General features: G+C 50.2%; 2 protein-coding genes and 1 long non-coding RNA gene across 32 annotated transcripts in view; all 3 read left to right on the forward strand.

The window, feature by feature from the left end:
* Positions 1–860: 860 nt before the first annotated feature.
* Shot (dystonin-like protein short stop) overlaps positions 861–17554 on the forward strand; it is an 80288-nt gene continuing 63594 nt past the window's right edge. For 13 of the 29 annotated variants that reach the window (XM_076317508.1, XM_076317514.1, XM_076317529.1 and 10 more), the window contains exon 1: positions 16282–16803. In XM_076317508.1, coding sequence (XP_076173623.1) covers positions 16683–16803 — 121 coding nt within the window. In that variant the 5' untranslated portion in view covers positions 16282–16682. Of the gene's footprint in view, positions 1095–3137; positions 4112–16279; positions 16804–17554 lie in introns of those variants that run through there. The other 16 variants (XR_012992886.1, XM_076317534.1, XM_076317533.1 and 13 more) reach the window with 9 other exon arrangements.
* Positions 4978–16321, forward strand: LOC143149826 (uncharacterized). Its single transcript, XR_012992889.1, has 2 exons — positions 4978–5684; positions 16302–16321. It is a non-coding gene; the product is annotated as an uncharacterized LOC143149826 (long non-coding RNA).
* Positions 12592–16266, forward strand: LOC143149824 (uncharacterized). Of its 2 annotated transcripts, none has more exons than XM_076317543.1 (2): positions 12592–12875; positions 16066–16266. In XM_076317543.1, exons 1-2 carry the CDS (start codon positions 12758–12760, stop codon positions 16176–16178), a joined length of 231 nt encoding a protein of 76 aa, XP_076173658.1. In that variant the 5' UTR covers positions 12592–12757; the 3' UTR covers positions 16179–16266. The 2 variants fall into 2 exon arrangements, with proteins under 2 accessions (XP_076173658.1, XP_076173657.1); XM_076317542.1 differs by lacking the exon at positions 12592–12875 and adding an exon at positions 13337–15447.

The following is a 17554-nucleotide window of genomic DNA, read 5'->3' on the forward strand; positions in this document are numbered from 1 at the left end:
GTTACTTTATTTAGCTGTGACATCAAATGAGGCAAGTGGCTGCGAAGGCTACCATTCGCTACTATGAATGGCCGATGGCAGTAGCGACAAATGTAACCACCTCGCGGCGAAAAATTGATGTCACCCGTTATAGGTATGATGTCAGACGCGTTCCGTACATTTATATGCAAAAGACGTGTTTTAGCTTTAAGCCTTTTATAGCGATCAATAACAATTCTAAACACAATAATAATAGATGGGGATTTTAGTATTAACCTGTCAAAATGGTTCAGTGCTCAACAGATTACTGTACAGCACTGATCCCAACATTTTATACCAAAATGTATGTTTGTCATTGTTTCCTTCCATTTCTTTCTTCTTGTATTGCTCCATTTTCCTAATTTTACTCTATTATGTACTCCTAATTGTATTATTTTCTTTCTTCGAAATTAATAGCATAATGTTACATGTATTTAAAACAGAATTTCAGCACGGGTTCTAAATCCCTTTGGAATTCCTTGCTTAGAAAATAATACAATTTTACCTTCTTTCGTTTATTTTTTATATCATTTATTTACTAAAAAAAATACTGTATAATGATGATACAAACGTACCTTGCAACGAAAACACAAGTTGCTTGTAAATGGAAGATTAATTTCAAATAAAAGTAAAGCGAAAGAGAGAAAAGATTAGGTAGATAATTCGTAATTGAAGCATGACAAATGGTTCCATGGAACATGCGTCACGTAGGGCGGTAGAGTGGCCACAGAGTGGCGTTGCGATACAAGCCAGCTGCCGGAGATTCAGTCGAGTCGCCAAAGTTCGGGGACTCTCGACGGATTTCGGATGCGTTCGTCAAAAGCAAAATGTCGTCTGCTAGGCGCGTCGTCAGACCGAACCGGGTCGTATTTGTAACGTGAAAATCGCTATGATAAGTGATAATGCGATGTCTCTGCGCGCGAGTACGTAGTGTTTTCTGTTGGAAGGCGTATCAGAAATCGCGAAAGGATATTCTTCGGATTGGGTTGCCACGTTGCTGACGAAGAAATCCAAGGAGAATACCGGTGAACATTGATTTTTCCTGGTTTCGCATCGGCTCGACAGATGATCGAACGGTAATGCACATCCTTCCTATTCTTTCGATTTGTTACCTTTCTGAGGCTTTTAATGACTTTATTCCATCAATACTATACATGGATCTAAGGGGAGTAGAATATCGTCTCGTCCATATCGTATTACATCGAACTTGTTGTTTGGGTCAAGATTTGAGACGATACATGTGAACGAACCGTAGCTACATTTCATTATTTTCGGTGAGACGGTTATCTTGATTTAGTCAGTTGCGCCTATGTCTTCCGCAGATGTCGCTGATTCTTAGTACATATCGCACATTGCCTCTACCTCTGTAGTAATTAAAGCATAGGATTTTTAAGATAACCCTATTCAAGGGTATCGCGCAGGTCATAATAACGCGCAAACTCGAAGAATTAATGTTTCCTTCATAATATAGAATGTAATAGCTATTAGGTTAGGTTAAACTTCCAGACAATCAGGTTATACCCTTTGTCTCGACGAGTAATCAAACCCTGAATCCGGTATGTTTCTCACTGTTTGGTTGTTCAGCGGGAGGATGTCTGCATGTACTTTTTGTAATCTTACGTTTGGATAACGCTCTAAATTTGACTGAAAGGATAAAGAGAGAAAGGGGGAGAGAAAAATTACTTTGCGTGGTCGCGTGCGCGTGAACTCGAGCCTTTTGAGCCGCGAATATAGAACGGATGTTCCTGTTTTTGCTTCTCCGTAGTGTGAAAATAAATAGGCGAAACAATGGGAAATTTGGCTTTCCAGTGTGTTTCAGCTTGTATGAATTTTTGAATACAACGAACAAAGAAGGATTGTTACATTTCAAGCAACGACAAGATGATTGTTCTAAGATATTCCAATTTCAAGGCTTTCAAGCATCGCATATTTTAACCACTCGTATCAGTAAGCAAGTAGCTCCGTTTGAAAGTAGAACGATGATCTATGCGACGAAGAATTTACGCATGTTTTAATTTTTTAATGCAGCTCGAGAATCAATTCGACTTGATATGTTGTTACCACATCCGTTTCCGCTTCTTTGTATCAGATTTTCCTTGATGTATCGTTTTAACCGCAGACGTCTGCATTCAACGCGAATAAATATTGCGACGATAAATAAGGTCAATATTTCAGTAACGATCAATATCAGAGAAATCAAACGTTTCGAAATTTTATCATCAAATATTCGTAGCAAGCGTGAATCGGCGGAAAATCGCTCTCTCCCACGGCTGTGAGTCATAATGCAATTACTAAAATATTAACGCAATTCGTTCACTCCCTTTTTCTTACGTGTTTGCAAGCACGCAAAGCGCATGTTACGTTAAAAAAATCAATCATTCTTGAGCAATTTGTAATTGAGTCGGATACAAAATGAATAATGTGGCACAAATAATTTTTTACCATTTCATAAAGAAGTAATGTATTTATCCCAAACGTTTGCGAGGAAAATTAGTTCTTAGAACACCTGTTTATCATATTGGGCATTTTCTCTGCGAACAATAGACTACCCTTGCAATAAAACTATAGTAACAAACGCGGCACACTTGACGGTTTCTTCGGGGCTATGTAACGGTTCATTGGGTTGAATCAGTGTTTGCTGGCCCTGTACAAACCCCAAAAATGTCTACCGCAACCTGTGCTCGGTAACGAGTACAGAAATTGGGAATACAGAGTTGCTAAGTCTCTAACTTCGACCAAACGGAAACTTGGCATCTTTGCACCCTCGCTATCGAATTACTAAATGGGCGGAGTACCGGTCAGAGGTGCCGAGGTGGACAAGAACGTCGACACATTTTTAAAACTGAAATTAAGATCATTGTTACGAGTTCCAACAGCCACGATCAGTGTCTCGTTCGTGCAATTACCGATCTAAACTGTGAATTCGCTCTTCAATTATCTCTAATCGATAAACTAATTATTACATGTGTTTAATAAGTACAGCAATTTCCTTACACGATCGAACAATGCACAGAAAATTAAGTTGGCGTGCGAAGTACGCGTTCGCAACTTGGAATAAATCGCTTTTGAAGAGCACGCGTACGTTACAAATAATAATATCGTCTCATTTATATGCGTAGAATGTTTCCGGAAGGGAACAGCGGTATAGACGTCAGCGAGGGCGGTGGAAGAACTAGACTGAGGTATTTCGACAAGTGAAACGCCGGAGAGTCTCAGGATCGTGACAAAGGTCTTGGAAACGAACAGCAACGACGGGAATTCGAGGCCACTTTGACTGCTGAGGTCGAGCCTGACCTAACCAAGTTTCCAGCCAAGTGTCTAACCTGACCTAAGCGCCGCTCACGACGAAGATACGAAGCATTGCTCATTATCGGCGTGCAGGAAGCACGTTAGTTGCGTTGCTACCAACTGCCCGCTATCGTATCGCTCCCCATCGTTAAGTAATTGCTATCCGTCGTCAAAAGAACGCCGCAGACATCGTACGCTTTCCCTGTTCGTCGCCTCCTTCCCACCTCTCTTCCTTCCGTTCGTTACGGCGTGCAGTTCGTGTACTTCTACGCAACGGTACGCTACCGTATCATATACGGCCGGCGTCGTATAGTAAATAAACGCGCGGCACGGTAAATTCGATTTCCACGTGCTTCCCGCTCGACTAAATTATACTGGAACTGAAGAACACATTTCGAAGGAAGAAACGTTCGTTAGGGAACGTTCGTATTGACGGAAGAAGGTACCGGTAGTGAGGATGTCGTGTCCAATAGCACGTGCAAAGTTGCCAGCTGCCCGCTGTCGATAACTACGACCGAGCTAGTTCTCGGTGCAACATTCGCCGTTCGCGTACGATATCGAACGAAGAAGACGTAACGCTCTGGCTCTGTGTCGCGGTTGTGAAATTGCCTAGTGGTTGTGAAACAGTGCTGAGCGAGGAGAGGAGTTGCACGAATATGGTGTAAATGAAAAAAGAAGTTGCAGCCAACAACGTATCAGATAATGGAGTTCGAGCTGGACGGAAGTCTGAAGGAATGGGTAAAGGACAAACCATTGAGTATCCTGCAGCTCGATCCCGCTGACAGAGCCGTCTTACGGATTGCCGGTAAGTAGCTGTCAATTGTCGCATTTAAGTTTCCGTTTTCGTAAGCCGGTTACGTACACGAATTCTTTACCGCCGGTTTACCCGTCTTCCGCCTTTCGTTTTCGTTCCTACGCGTGATTTACAACTATTACGAGGCGCTTGTTCTCCCGTACAGAATCCCGTCGAACGTTTTGAAATACGAAATATCACGTGTTGCGCGTTCCACGAACAATTGCAAAATGGGTATCATTACACGCACGAGTGGTGTGCGCTAAATTGCAATCGACAGTGGCGACGTTTACAGTGCTCCTACCACGATACTCGAATCTTGCGATAATTGACGGCGCACACGTAATCGACCAGAATGTATAATGAGTTGTAAATTAATGGTAATGACATTGGCGGGGATCAATCGTTCATTCCTATTTTTTATTCCGGTAGCCGGGTATTAGTCGAGGAGTCCTATAACTTGTGACGCGAACGAATCGATAATGATGCCCGTAATCGAGGAAATTTTTCGCCGCCCTCCCTCCCTAACCTCCACGGTCATTTAGTTCCCCGTCGATTCTCTTTCGAATTCCCCTTATCGACCGGATCGATTCACACAGGGGTTTCGTGAGAAGTTCAAACTACGGCAGTGGCGAAGTACGCCCGTGCCACGTATCGAGCGTTCGCGTCGTCGAAGAAAAGTCCGTGGGCTCTGTTGGAAAATTATTCGCGTGTGTACGTGTGCGTGGAACTCGTGGACATTAATTGTAAATTCGCCCGAGGGGTATCGTTCGCCGACCTTCGTCGAGGGCTGCTGACCAGGAATAGATACTCGAAACCGTACGATAAATATCGGATTGCAGTTGCCGATCTCATCTTACCGTGAGAATTTTTTCGAGTGCGCGTGCGCGTGTCCGTTACGAATCGCTTTGATCGTTAGACGAATTCCCATTTGGTCGAGCTTCGAAACCGGCGACGGACGTCTCGTTTCGCGATACGGTGTACATTTTTCGAAGACCAATGGGACACGCGCGCGCGCGCGCATGCAAACCGATGCATGTAGGACACATCCGATTTGTGAAATTACAGGCTCTGATTCGCGCTCACAAAGGAGGCGCGCGGTCGGTTCCGCGCCATTTTCAAGTCGAGTCATTAAAATGGCTCGATCGACGTAACGCGCGCTCTCGTAACAAATGCACCGATGGAAGCATCGCGCGTCTCGGGGCACGCGAGCATAATTGTTTCTAATTATAGCGAGCTATCCGCGCGCTATCGCGAATGCTCTAGTAACCGGTACTCTAATCGGCTTGCCTATCCGTTGGAGAGACGGTCGCGCGCGATCTGGCCGGTTAAATTTATAGTCTTTCCGCGAACGCGGGGGAATCGCGACGCGCCCGGAAATGCGGCGCGATGAATGAAGACACTTGTGTCGCTCTCGATCAAAGAGGCAGACAACCGAGTAACGCGGACCGATTCAACCGCGTCGTCGCGTCGATGAACTCACGGCCGAGCTTTTCAACGGTCACGGTCCATGGAATCTTCGTAAGAGAGGTTACACTGGTTCACTATGCCTACGCGGTGGACGAGTAGGGAGCGGAGGCGGCAGGTTAGGTCGGCTCGCATTAATCTAGGAGCGTGGAGGCGGCAACAGGTGCTCGGGTCACGGTTCGATGCCCCAGCCTCGAGAACATCTTCCTCTCTCTTTGTTTTCTCTGTTTTTTTTTCTTTTTCTTTTTTTTTTCATTGTTTATTTCCTCCCTTGCGCGTACTCGTCGCGTTTGTAGATATCGGATTCGATGACGTCACGATCGATTGTGGGAAAAGTTGGATAAGATAGGACGAATAGGTTTATCGTTAAAGAACGCGAAACAACCTTGAGACGATCTTGAAAATAGACAAAAAAAAAATTGAATGTATTCGTTCGCCAGATACAGAGCCGATAACGATTTAATAGTTTCTTTTTTTTTTCACGTCTTCTCGTATCTCCAAGCGTTTAGCAATCTATCTCGTATTCTATTTGTCTGGGGACATCTCGCGCAAGACACTCGGCTTCGTTGTTTTCTACTGTCGCGATGACGAGCCATTTAAGTTCTAATCTACGTTGAGAAATATGTGTCCTTTGTCAGCACGAAAATAAATCTTATGCAACCAATGCGTGCTCTTTGAAATCTAACGTCGTGTATTATTACGGGGTCAAGTACGAGTGAATAATAGTCGAGATCAAGCTGAATAACAAATAGCAATGAATAACAATTACAAACGGCTCGGAATCGATTCCTCGAAGCGTCCGAGATATTTATACATTTTTGAAAATCGGGTCGTCTCGGTCGCGAACCGTGATCCCCGATCGAAACACGGTCAAACGATACATTTATCGTCGGTTAAATTGTTTCTAACGCGAAACACGGGGTAGAACTGTATAGTCACAGGAGAGTACAGGGCTCTATGTTGCGTAGATGCACGCGGCGCTCGCGCGGCGGTTGCTGGTGTTCGCTATGATCCCTGCTTTTCTTTGGTTTAAGCGAGGTTTCGCGAGCCGCTCGCTAGATGTCCCGGGATACCTGAATGTACCTGACTAGCCCGTTTTATTTACGGTATAACGTGCGTTCCCCGCGAAAATCTTGCACAATGTGTAGCGCGATCTCGCGTGGCGCGTAATTGACTTTCAAAGTACGACGCAAGGGAATGCTTGATCAACTTTACGGGGCTAATTGGTTCGTGTACGGAAAGTGTACCACCGGTAGTCTGACTCACCTCCTTGGGAAATTACCCTTATCGCGAGGCTATTTCTTCGTTGAGGATATGCGTAGCTCGGGGTCGTACGAAGCGTTACACGGACCGACATTGCTCGCGGTTACGTTTCCGATCACTGGACCGGGAGGACTCGAACTTTCGGCGTTTACCGTCCGACTAAATTTTTATGGTGGATCCCACCGTTTTTATATATATATTTCGTGTGCCGATCTTCGATTCGATCGAGGTACAGTTAGGAATGCGCTCGAACTTGCCAACGGGGCACCGGAGAAAAAAAATAAAAGTAACAGAGGGAAAGAAAAAAAAAATGTTGCCGGATGAGATTCAGGTCATGAGCCTGGAACGGTGAACCGCTGCTTGCTCCGAGCTCATCGAATATGTAATAGACGTTACTAAATAGCGTTAGATAGTGGGAATTATCCTTTTCGGCGCGAGCGACGGTTGCAATCGACGGTCAAACGCTTGTATAAACCGAGCTGATTACCGGCCGTTGATGTTTTCAAAGCCTTCCTCGTGCATACAAAATCCACGTGTCGCGTCGATGGAACCTTAAGGATCTTCACGGCTTTGATGGCACCTTCTTTTTAGTTACACACGAGACGTCACTGGTCCCAGTCGCGGTAGAACGACGAGACCTACGAGGGTCGGTGGTTTTACAAGCCTTTGGTAATCGTTTCGTATCTCGAAAGGATTACGATGAAATTGTGCAAATTTTCGTGCGTCGACGCACCACGTTCCGGACCGGATTAAACGACACGATCAGCTTGACCTACTGATAGGGATGCTAACGGTATCCACTTGTATCGGGTGCCAAGAAGTCCAGGTGTCCGTTCCAACTCCATTTTTTACGGGCCGTGACGTTCGTCGAGCGAGAACCTGGCTCCAATTTTTACGTTGTCTTTGCGCGATGAACACCACGGGTCGGTAGAATCGATTTTACGCATATACAGTCAACGGAGATGATTCTTCTATCGTCACGAGACGATGCGGATATTCAACTGGAACAAATTTGATCGATAATGAAATATATTTCGTTTAAGAATTGGTGTAGCGTACGCAGTTACCGGAGACGATTTTTCTATCGTTACGAGACGACAGTGTGTACATTTATAGACGAATAACGTATATATTTCGTTTAGAAATTAAAAAGTTTCGAATCAATTCCGGGAAAATCGAAACGCGCGGTCTTAGGAGAAGTTCGTAAAGCGACACGCGGTCTTTCCGATGCGAAGAGGTTCTCCACCCCTGGTCTAGATAGACGTCAACGGAGAAACCTCGCAAGTTGTTGGCATCGGTAGCACGGACTTGGTCCGAAACGGTAACGTTCAGTGGTTAACGCGCAACGGAAAGAAAGAACGGAACCAATCGAGGGGCGACAGTCTGTGAGAAACACCTATCTTCGATACGATCGACGATGCACTCACGAGTCTTGATTTCCATCGAACGTACTATCAAGCCGGAGATAAGTCGCTAAGTTTATACGACGCGTCCGTTATCGTTTATCACGATAAGATAAACATTTCCACATTCGTGGCCGCGAGTTGGATTAGCGGTCTAAAGGAAAGTCACATATTAAGTGTCTACATCTGTTACGGCGTGGCTTGGGTTCGGCCCGCGGGTTTCAGTGCGTACATAAACAAGAGGTAGAATATCGGCGACGTTAGGAATGATCGACGAAGAAAAAATGAGGTACATTTGGCTGGCTGCCAGATAGCAAGAATTCTCACGCTTCGAGAGCTCGTGCCGCGCGGTACGCACCGGCTCGATTCTAGCGGCTCGTTTCGCGAGTAATATCGTTTGTTCCGCGTAAGTTTCGGCGGGCGGCGTTCGTGCATCCACCGTGTCTCGTTCGAACGATTATCCACCTGGGTGGAACAGAACGCAGCACGCGAGGAATTCGAGCGGTACGTATCGACGAAAAGTGTACCGTGTCGGGTCCAGGGAGGTAGGTAGCTCGGCGCTAGAGAATTCGCGGCTACGATATAAACAAGGTAGGTTTGTTTATGCGGGCGAGATAAGAAACGACATTACTTACCGAATGCCCGGATGTATTCTCGGAACCGGCGCGAATCGGAATTCACGGTGAAACGGTAAAAAGAAACGGACAACGTCGAGCGAACGATCGCGTTCGGGGGTAGGATAGAACGAAAACAAGTTCGCGTCGGTTACGGTACGGACGAGCCGATAATTCGCAGTTGGCGGTATTTTCACGGCGCGCCCCTGTCGTTACGTGACCTGCCCTACGAACCTGTTTGTAACGGCAGCTATTCTACGCGGAGCTCCGTCAAAAAGACCAAAGCCCTGTTGGCTCTCCGTCTACCGTAGAGCTGTCCCTTGGGCCCCTCCCCACCGTTCCCTAGCTCTCTCTCTTTGTCTTTCTCTATCTCCTCTCGGTTTCACCCCGAGTCGCGGTGTGTCGATTTCTCTGTCTGGCGAACGGAGAAAGTGAAGGATGAACGAGCTGCAATGGCGGGGCACGGCGCGGAGGAGTAGGTTCTGGAACCTCGAGGCCCGAGGTAGAGGCAGCTTGGGTGGGCGGCAGTTGTCCAGGCCGGCGCAGTCTGTGTCGAGGCGACGTGCTCTACACGACGGAGCGGCAAATCGCGTCTTCTCCAACTCGCAAGCCGCACGCTCGCTCTCCTTCTCTTCCCTTCCTCTCTCTCCTCTTTATTCTCCACTCCCGCCCGTCCGTCCGTCCGTCCGTCCTCCCTTCTTCCCTATCTCCCTCCATCCCTCCCTCCCTCCCTCCCCGTTCTTTCTATCCCTTCACGCGTCTCGTTGCCATTCCTCCTCTCGCGTGGTTCCCTGTGGCTCCTCTCTGTCCCCCCTCCGTCTACCGCGTCGTTCCTTATCCTCGGCGCGTTGCTCCTCTTTCCTCGGCCCATTCATCCTTCTCGGTCCACCTTTCCGTCTTTTTCCGTTCGAGCGTTTCTCCGTGCGCGTTCCTCTCTCGTCCCGGAGTCTCTGTCCGTCCTCGTCGCGCGCGGCCTACAGCTACCTGGCCGTGTTACGGCGGGGTTCCGGATACGCGCGTCGACTTCGTCAACGTTGTGTCGTGCGGTACGCTCTCCGCCACGGAATTCCAGTGCCACGTCTCGAGTTCGAGCGGACGGTCGGTGGGTCGGGGACGGTCGATCGTTTCGGTCGTTCGTTCGTTCGTTCGTTCGTTCGTCTGTCTGTCAGTCGTGTCGGTTCGATCGTGTCGTCAGTGTCCGCGGTACGATTGTTCTCGTTGTTATCGCGGTCGTAATTCCTGGCGAACGAGTCACGGTAAAAGCGCGTGTATTATTACCGAGTGACGGACGGAGCAGGCAACCGATACACACGGTCAGCGAAGATAACGTTCCTCCGCTCCCGTTCGACGAAGTCTGCCGAGTCCGTGAATTGTGCGAGCGAAACGGAAACCCGAAGGAACTCGCGGGTGTTCGTTGGCTTTGACACGTGCGCGACGAGAGTATCTCTCGTGGCGATCGGTGCACGTCGAATGAGAGATACGTTCGTGCACTGTCTCGGTCCGAATGGATATTCGGTGAAAAATATCGCCAAACCCCGTGGCTCCGCGAGCAAAACACGAGGCATTCGTGAGTCACGCTTCGTTCCGTGGCACCTCCCTGCCTGCTATTCTACCTCTGTCTCCGACCCGAACCGTGCCTGTCTTTCTCGCTCCCTCTCTCTGCGCGTCTTTGTCCCGTTCCCGGTACGCGTACACGGTCCGACTCGCTCGCTCGTTCCCACTCCGTTGCCTCGCTTCCCCTCCCATTAACGCGCGCGTTGTTGGTAATCACGAAACGGCATCAAGTCGAGACGGTTAAGCGACCGATCTACCGAATAACAAATACGTGTATCGATATTGTCGAATTCATTCAAGATTACGATCGCGCGTCGCTTTCGTTTCGTTACGTTTCGAGACTCGCGAGCGAGCGATGCATAGAATTTCTCCGGTAACGGACTCGTTTCGTACTTCGCGCGCGTTTACTCGTCCAGTGTTTTTCGAGAGCACGGTGGGGGGAAAAAATACATCCTCGAGATTCCCGATTTTCGGGAAAAATCGTTCGTAAGATCGTAACGCGCGTCGTCTAACGAGGACAACGAGCAACGGCTACGTAATTGACGAGCACACGGCGAGGCACACCGTGCAAAGGGTTAGACGGCGGGTTTTAGTCGGCGAGTGAATAAGAAGAAAGTCGTTTTCATCGAATACGGGGATTGCGTAATAATTGCAGGCTGGTAGAGCTCTATGACAAACCGGCTCCGCGAGACACGCCGCGCGGCGCACAATCACGTACGAGCGCGCGCGTTGCTTATGTGTCCCCGGTCGGGCGACGCGTACGTGGAATTTCTTAATTTGGTCCGATCGACCTATTCTCTGGCCCGAATCGGTCGTAGCCGGTACGTACCCTCGCTACCCGTTTCAACGTTTCGAGCGTTATCAAAGCCCCCCGAAGGTACCATCGTTGGTAGTTATCGGCGAGACGCGTGTCTCCGAGGTCTGGAAAATCGCGAAACGATAAACGAGGGGAAGCACGACGAGTGGTCACCGAAACTGGGACAACCGGTGCCCGGTTCCCTTGCCAAATTGTCTTCGAACGGTCGCGATCGAGCTCGTCGGGACGAAGGTCCGTCCCGTTCGAGTCGGAATGCCAATTATTCGTCGCGATACGCTCTTCTCGTTATCTCCTTGGGGGAGGGACCGTTCGCGACGCTTCTGGGATTTGGGTTAATTCCTCGAGACGGTATTCCCCGGGCGCGCTCGTCCATTATTCTCGACACGGTTCGCGACGAGTGAATCGATCGCGAGGAAAATATTGAAACGACGCTGCTCCGTGATATCGATCGGTGTACACCACCACCGTTCTCTCGATTTTCCACGATTTTCGTCACCTCGCTCCGGTTCTGTTCTCGTTATCGGGTACGGTGACTTCTCGCTCTCTTTTCCCTCGCACAGTCGGTATATATCGTCCCCCACCTTCTTATTCCGCGACCTCCGGCGTGTTCGCGCCGAAAGCCGTATTTGGTTGTCGCGTTAACAGAGACCCGCGAAAGTGCAAGTAAGCCTTATCGTCGGTGCCCGTCCCTTGAGTGCCTCGAGTGCGCCCTCGAACTCCTTCGTCACCGGAGGGGGGAAACCTCCTCCTCTCGAGGCGCCAGGGTTCTGTTTTTTTTTTTTCTTCTTTACACTCGAAGAGTTTTGGTATCTCGGTGACGCGGTGGCAACTGTACGTCGAGAAATTCGTCAACGACCGTGCCTGGAATGTTTCATCCCTGTCGAGACACGGTGCACGTTCGTCCACGTCGAACGTTTCGTTTCGTTTGGCGCGCGACTCGGGGATCACCGGTGTTGCGTTTGCAACCTCGAAAACCAGTTTCAGTTGCGTCGCGAAAAAGGAACGGAGTTTAGAGAGGTCCCGCTGCCTCTGCTAGCCGAACTGCACGGTTTAACGAGCCCCCGTTGTCCCCGGATGACTTCTCGCGAGCAAAGGTCGAGTTGAAAATTTATCGACCGTTCGATTATTCGCGTCTGCGAGCGTTCCCTCTCTCCGCGTATCGGTGAATTCCCCGCGAAGGTCGTTCCCGAGGTCTCCGCGAATACGAAGTCGGTAGCGGGGTTTTTTCGAGAGTATACGCGGCTCGGCCCGCGTACCAAGTTCGAGGCTAGTTGGGCAAAAACATCGCGAAACGAAAACGATCTTGAAGCGGTCTCGCCTAGAAAAGGTCGATCCGTGATCGATACGCGTTCACCGGCTTTGGAGTAACGCGTTTCCTGTCGATAAGCGAGCGTGGGGAGGAACAAAAGGCGGATCGCGTACACGTTGGATCGTCGAGTCTGTAGGTCGTCCGGTCGCGAGGAATCGACCCTGCCCGTTCATAAGTGGCGCGTAACTGGGACACCGAGAACGGTGCAAGCGCGAAGAAAACCGTGTACCGATGGCTCCGCGAACAACCGATCGGTTGGATCGACCACGGTGTCGTTGGAACGTCGTTGCAGTTGCCGTTGCCGTTTTGGCTCGAGTCGCGCGAGGTGTTACGAGAGATGTCAAGATAGGTGGGGTTTCCGTTGGAGAAGCCGCGATACCGACGAATCGGAGAAACGAACGCTAACGCGCGGGTGGGAGGGCTCGACGGGAACCGAAGGAGAGGAAAAGAACTACACCGCTCCTCGTTACAGCGAGTCGCGCTTTGCCGCGTGCTGCTCAAGGTTGACCGAGCTATACGGCCGCCGCGCCGGAGAGAGTCTTCTCGGCTTCCAAGAGCCCTCGAGAGCCGACTATGGACCCGTTATACTGCTACGCCGTTGCCGCAAGAATGCCGCCGAGCCGGCCCCTCTGCAGCTCGCGTTATGCCGATCCGATCCGATACGCGTACACGCGCTTCCTCCTTCTCCTCCTCCTCCTCCTTCTTCTTCTTCTTCTTCGTCGTACTCGCTTTTCTACGGCGCTTCTATCGGTCCGGTGGTGAAAAATCTTCATTTTTCTTTTACCCCAGCGAGGTGTCCACGATCGAACCCCGTGCAAAATTCAGACAACAGAAACGGATCACCGACGACGGTGGTGGTGGTGGTGTTGGTCGACGCTCGATCGTTTGCGCGAAACTTGGCTCGGGAACGTTCGAAACCCCGCGCTGACTCGACTCGTTTTCGAGCGTGGAATAATTATTCTATTCTAGTAACGAAAGGACGCATATCTCGGCGCTATTCTCGATTTGCCCACTCGTGTCTTCCAAAAGTTCGCAGGTGGCCGGCACGAAGTTTCGCGTTGGTCACCGGAAGGGAACAAACATTTCGAAGCAATTTGAAAAGTTGCTGGTCGCCTCCGTTCAATCGTGTATCTCGACTGTTTTCGCGCACGGTCGAAGTTCATCGTAATCGATTACGCGATATCGACGAAGCTTCGTTTAACGTTCGATTAATTCCGTACGAGTTCTGATTCTCCTTGAAACGAGATTACGCGTCGGCGATCCTACTTTGAAACTTTGTATCGCCGGGAATCACTTTCGGTAACCTGTTTCTCCTAATCGGTATCCCGATCTTTATTTTCACCGAGCGGGATCCCTATCTTATCGAAACGCTACCGATACGCATCGATAGGGAGGAGTAAAAAATTCTACGAAAGAATGCAATCACCGTACTCGAGGAAGCAGACGCGAGTTTACCGAGAAATTCCTAGGCGTGAATAATCGTGACGTAAGACCGAGACCGTGATGAAACGCGATGCCACGACCGGCTGGTGGACACTTGCGAAGAGTAGTTTCGGTAATACGATCCGTGCGGTGAACGCCCATGGGCGTTGTACCGGCGCGTTCGTTAAACGGGGTTAAAAGATTTCCGCACACCGGGACCGGTACGAGCCTCGACTCTCGTCGTTCGGATATCGCTGAAAATCGCGATTGAAAAGCGAGACGACGTTTCGGTGCGCACCGATTCGATACTTGTTCGGTAGCGAACGACCGTTCGCTACCTTTCTACGAACGTCTCGCTTTAGAAGGACGCGTATCGTTCACCGGTGAACGAAAACCTCGTAGGAGTCGGAGGGGCAGGTGGGCAGGTGGGAGAAAAAAAACACGTCGGGTTTCGACGTGCCGTGATGTCACCGGTTTCATTCGTATCCCATGAATCGTTCTCTTCTTAAGGAGCACGGATCACCCGTGCGATGCATCCTCTCCCTCTCCAGGTTCGCGTGGCTCTTGAACTTTTCGTTCGGCGAATACCGAGGAGGAGGACGAGCAAGAGGAGAAGGAGGAGGTGGAGGAGGCGTGCCCCGAGATTTTCGAGCTTTCGATAAAATTTCAAACTCGGACTCGGTCCGCGCGTTACCGCGCGCGTAACGCGGGTTACTTTCTCTCGAACTTTCTACACGGTCGTTCTAACCAATGCGACGGACACGGTCAGAAGGAGTTCGCCTAACACCGCGTGGCGCGTGACACGCGTTACTCTATTTTCTATTCGCATCTAATTCCGTCGGACCAGAGAGAACCGGGCAGAGTCGAGTCGAGTCGAGTCGAGTCGAGTCGAGTCCGATCGAGTCTGGTCGCCGAGTCCGCGATCCGAACGCGGGGCCACGCGACGCGCGCAGTGGAAACCGTCGAGGGAAGGAACAACAACGGTTCGATTCGTGACTGGTATCACGCGTCCGGTGTTCCACCGTTTCCATGAATCTCGAAGGGCGAGACCGAGTCGACGTTAGATGTACCGAACGTCCGGCTGGGAGGGGATCGGTTGTTGGATAAAAGAAACGGTGTACGAAACAGCGAGGATACTCTTCGTTGAGAGACCAATAGGATTAGCGACGACGAGGGGCCATTGCCGCTTGGCGTGTTGCAATCGACGGTTGTTGGTTTTCGCTCCGATCCAGAAGACGACACCCACATGCCCGTTGCTTCCATTGCCATATGCGGAGATCCCGATGGTCTTGGGTTTCCCTGGTGGCAGCCGTGTCTCAGTCACCAAGCGTCTCGGGGACCGTCAGTTTGGTAGATCGCTCGTTGGTTCGCTCGATCAGCCGGTCGGTCGTTGGTACGATCGCTGATTCGCTCGCGTGCTCGGTGGCTCGATCGTTCGACCGCTCCGCTCTGTCCCTGCCAGTCGGAGTCAATTCGTTAATCGGTAACCGTCGTGGCTGGTGCGTTTCGATGCTACGTCGAGACCGTTTCGTTTCGTCTCGTCTCGTCTCGTCTCGTCTCGTCTCGTCTCGTCTCGTTTCGTCTCGGTGCGTGGAAAGGGATCGTGTAATTTAATCGTTCGCGCGTTGTAATTTCGGCGAGCGGTTAACCGAAAATTGCCCCGGTAGTCGTAGTTTCTTTATCGCGTCTGGATGGATATAGTTGGACTCTCTCCACTCGGGGGAACGATGAACTAGGCGTCAGCGAAAGACCGATTACCGCGTCTCACCGTGGTTCACTTTCGGCCGAGAAACGTTGAGTGGTTACGTCTGCGACGTGCCGTGATAAATTCGGTCGTTGATTCGTTAAGGTTCGTTCGTCTGGAGCGGGCGAACGGCCGAACAAACGAACGAACGGACAAACCGGGGGAACGAAATTAGCCGTTCCACTACTCTTCTCTGTCCGCCGCATTGTCCGTGTGTTGTCGTCTTCGTCTTCGTCGTCGTGGTCGTCTTCGTCGTCGTCGTCGTTGTCGTTGTTGTCGTCGATTCGCCCTCGAGTTCCTTCTTTTCCGATCGTTCGACCTATCTGTCCGTCTGCGCGCAATCGTTCGACCTTTATTTCTCTTCTCTCGACAGCGCATCGCGACCACCGTGTCCAGTGTCAACGTATCCGATCCAAAAAGAAACGAAAGTCGAGGAGGAGTACGCAAAGGGAGCAACGACTGGGGAGGAAAATCGAGTTTAATTAAGGGACGAAATTGGGTCTTCCGTTGACTCCGAGTGCCATAATATATACATATATACATACGAATTATAGATATATATATATATATATATATATATATATATATATCGTAAACCTTCCCGTTAAGATAACAAGTCTACGTAAGTGAATTTCGATTCGAGAACAATACACAAGTGCTTCCGCGGAAATCGTTCGACGACGGTGAATCGTCAGTTAACCGGGGTCTCGGTGTCGGACGAAGGAACGAGAGTGCGGCTTGTTACACGTGCGCGGTAGCGAAACCTACGTAGGTCCGAAACGAGGACAGGGAGCAGCAGCAGCAGCTGAGGAACCGCGAGATACGGAGGGATCAACGGAGAGGAGGACCAGTCAACGACGCACCCGCGCAGCGCGAGAGAAAGAGAGGATCCGATGAATGGCGAGAACGTCGTCGTCTCGTCGTTGTTGGCTGTCGTTGGTACCGAGAGAACCTAAAGGAGACGAACGAGCGAGTTAACCGGCCGACGAGATGTCCACTCAGGCCTATTACAAGGAGAGGCTCGGTTTCGATCCGGCCGATGCAGTGGCGGAACACGATCGCGAGCAGAAAGGGCAGTACGGATACGAGGAGTCGCTTTCCAAGTTCAAAGGTCAGAACGAAAATGGATTTTCGTGGTGGATGATGGAGCATCGGGAGAATTGGCGGGCCGACGGGGCCGCGGAACATCGTTCCGGCAGCTCGCAGGCTTTCTGGGGTTGCTGGGCGATGTTCATCGAGGCGCACGGTAGGTGAAGAGTTGGCATGCCGATGCTGGACCACGTCCAACACACCTTGCCCCTGACCCTCTCTCCTTTTCCTGCCACGAAACTTTTCTTCCGACTCGCCTCGAACGTTCCTTACGTTTTTATTTTTTTCTTATTTTATTTTTCTTTTTCACGTTTTCTTTTCTTAGTTTTGTTACACCGAATTCGCTTCAGCTTACTCCTCGATCTTTATCGTCCGAGAATCGAGACAACTCCGGTACGAAGAATACACACTTATCCGTCGCACGCTCGCGGTGTTCCTCTTTCTCGCGCGAGCCTCGCACTGGAAGAGACGTTTCCGCGCCTCGTGAGAAGAGGCCGAGGGAAAGAGGAACGCCGAGAGAATTCACCGCTCGCGAAAACCGGAGGAGTTCGTATCGGCGCTCGGGAGAGATCAACGCGAACGGAAGTAGCTTTTTAAGGTCGTTTACCTTTTGCCGTTTGACCCGAATGTTTACGCGGAAGTAGCCTCGGAAATAGCCGGGGCGAAATAGTACTCGCGCGGATTCGCGATCTAACGGCATCCGCAGAGACTCGAACGCCCGATACGAGAGAATTCGGCACGGTTCTTGCGGCTACGACGTCCGTAGTTCGTCG

The sequence above is a fragment of the Ptiloglossa arizonensis genome, chromosome 8 (genome assembly GCF_051014685.1).
Source record: "Ptiloglossa arizonensis isolate GNS036 chromosome 8, iyPtiAriz1_principal, whole genome shotgun sequence".
NCBI lineage: Eukaryota > Metazoa > Arthropoda > Insecta > Hymenoptera > Colletidae > Ptiloglossa > Ptiloglossa arizonensis.

Excerpts from the sequence above, each read along its gene's own strand:
- LOC143149824 (XM_076317542.1), top strand. The coding sequence starts at position 15,218 with ATGCGGAGATCCCGATGGTCTTGGGTTTCCCTGGTGGCAGCCGTGTCT. Across the intron at positions 15,448-16,065 it reads ATCGGTAACCGTCGTGGCTG|CGCATCGCGACCACCGTGTC; the intron begins GTGCGTTTCGAT and ends TTCTCTCGACAG.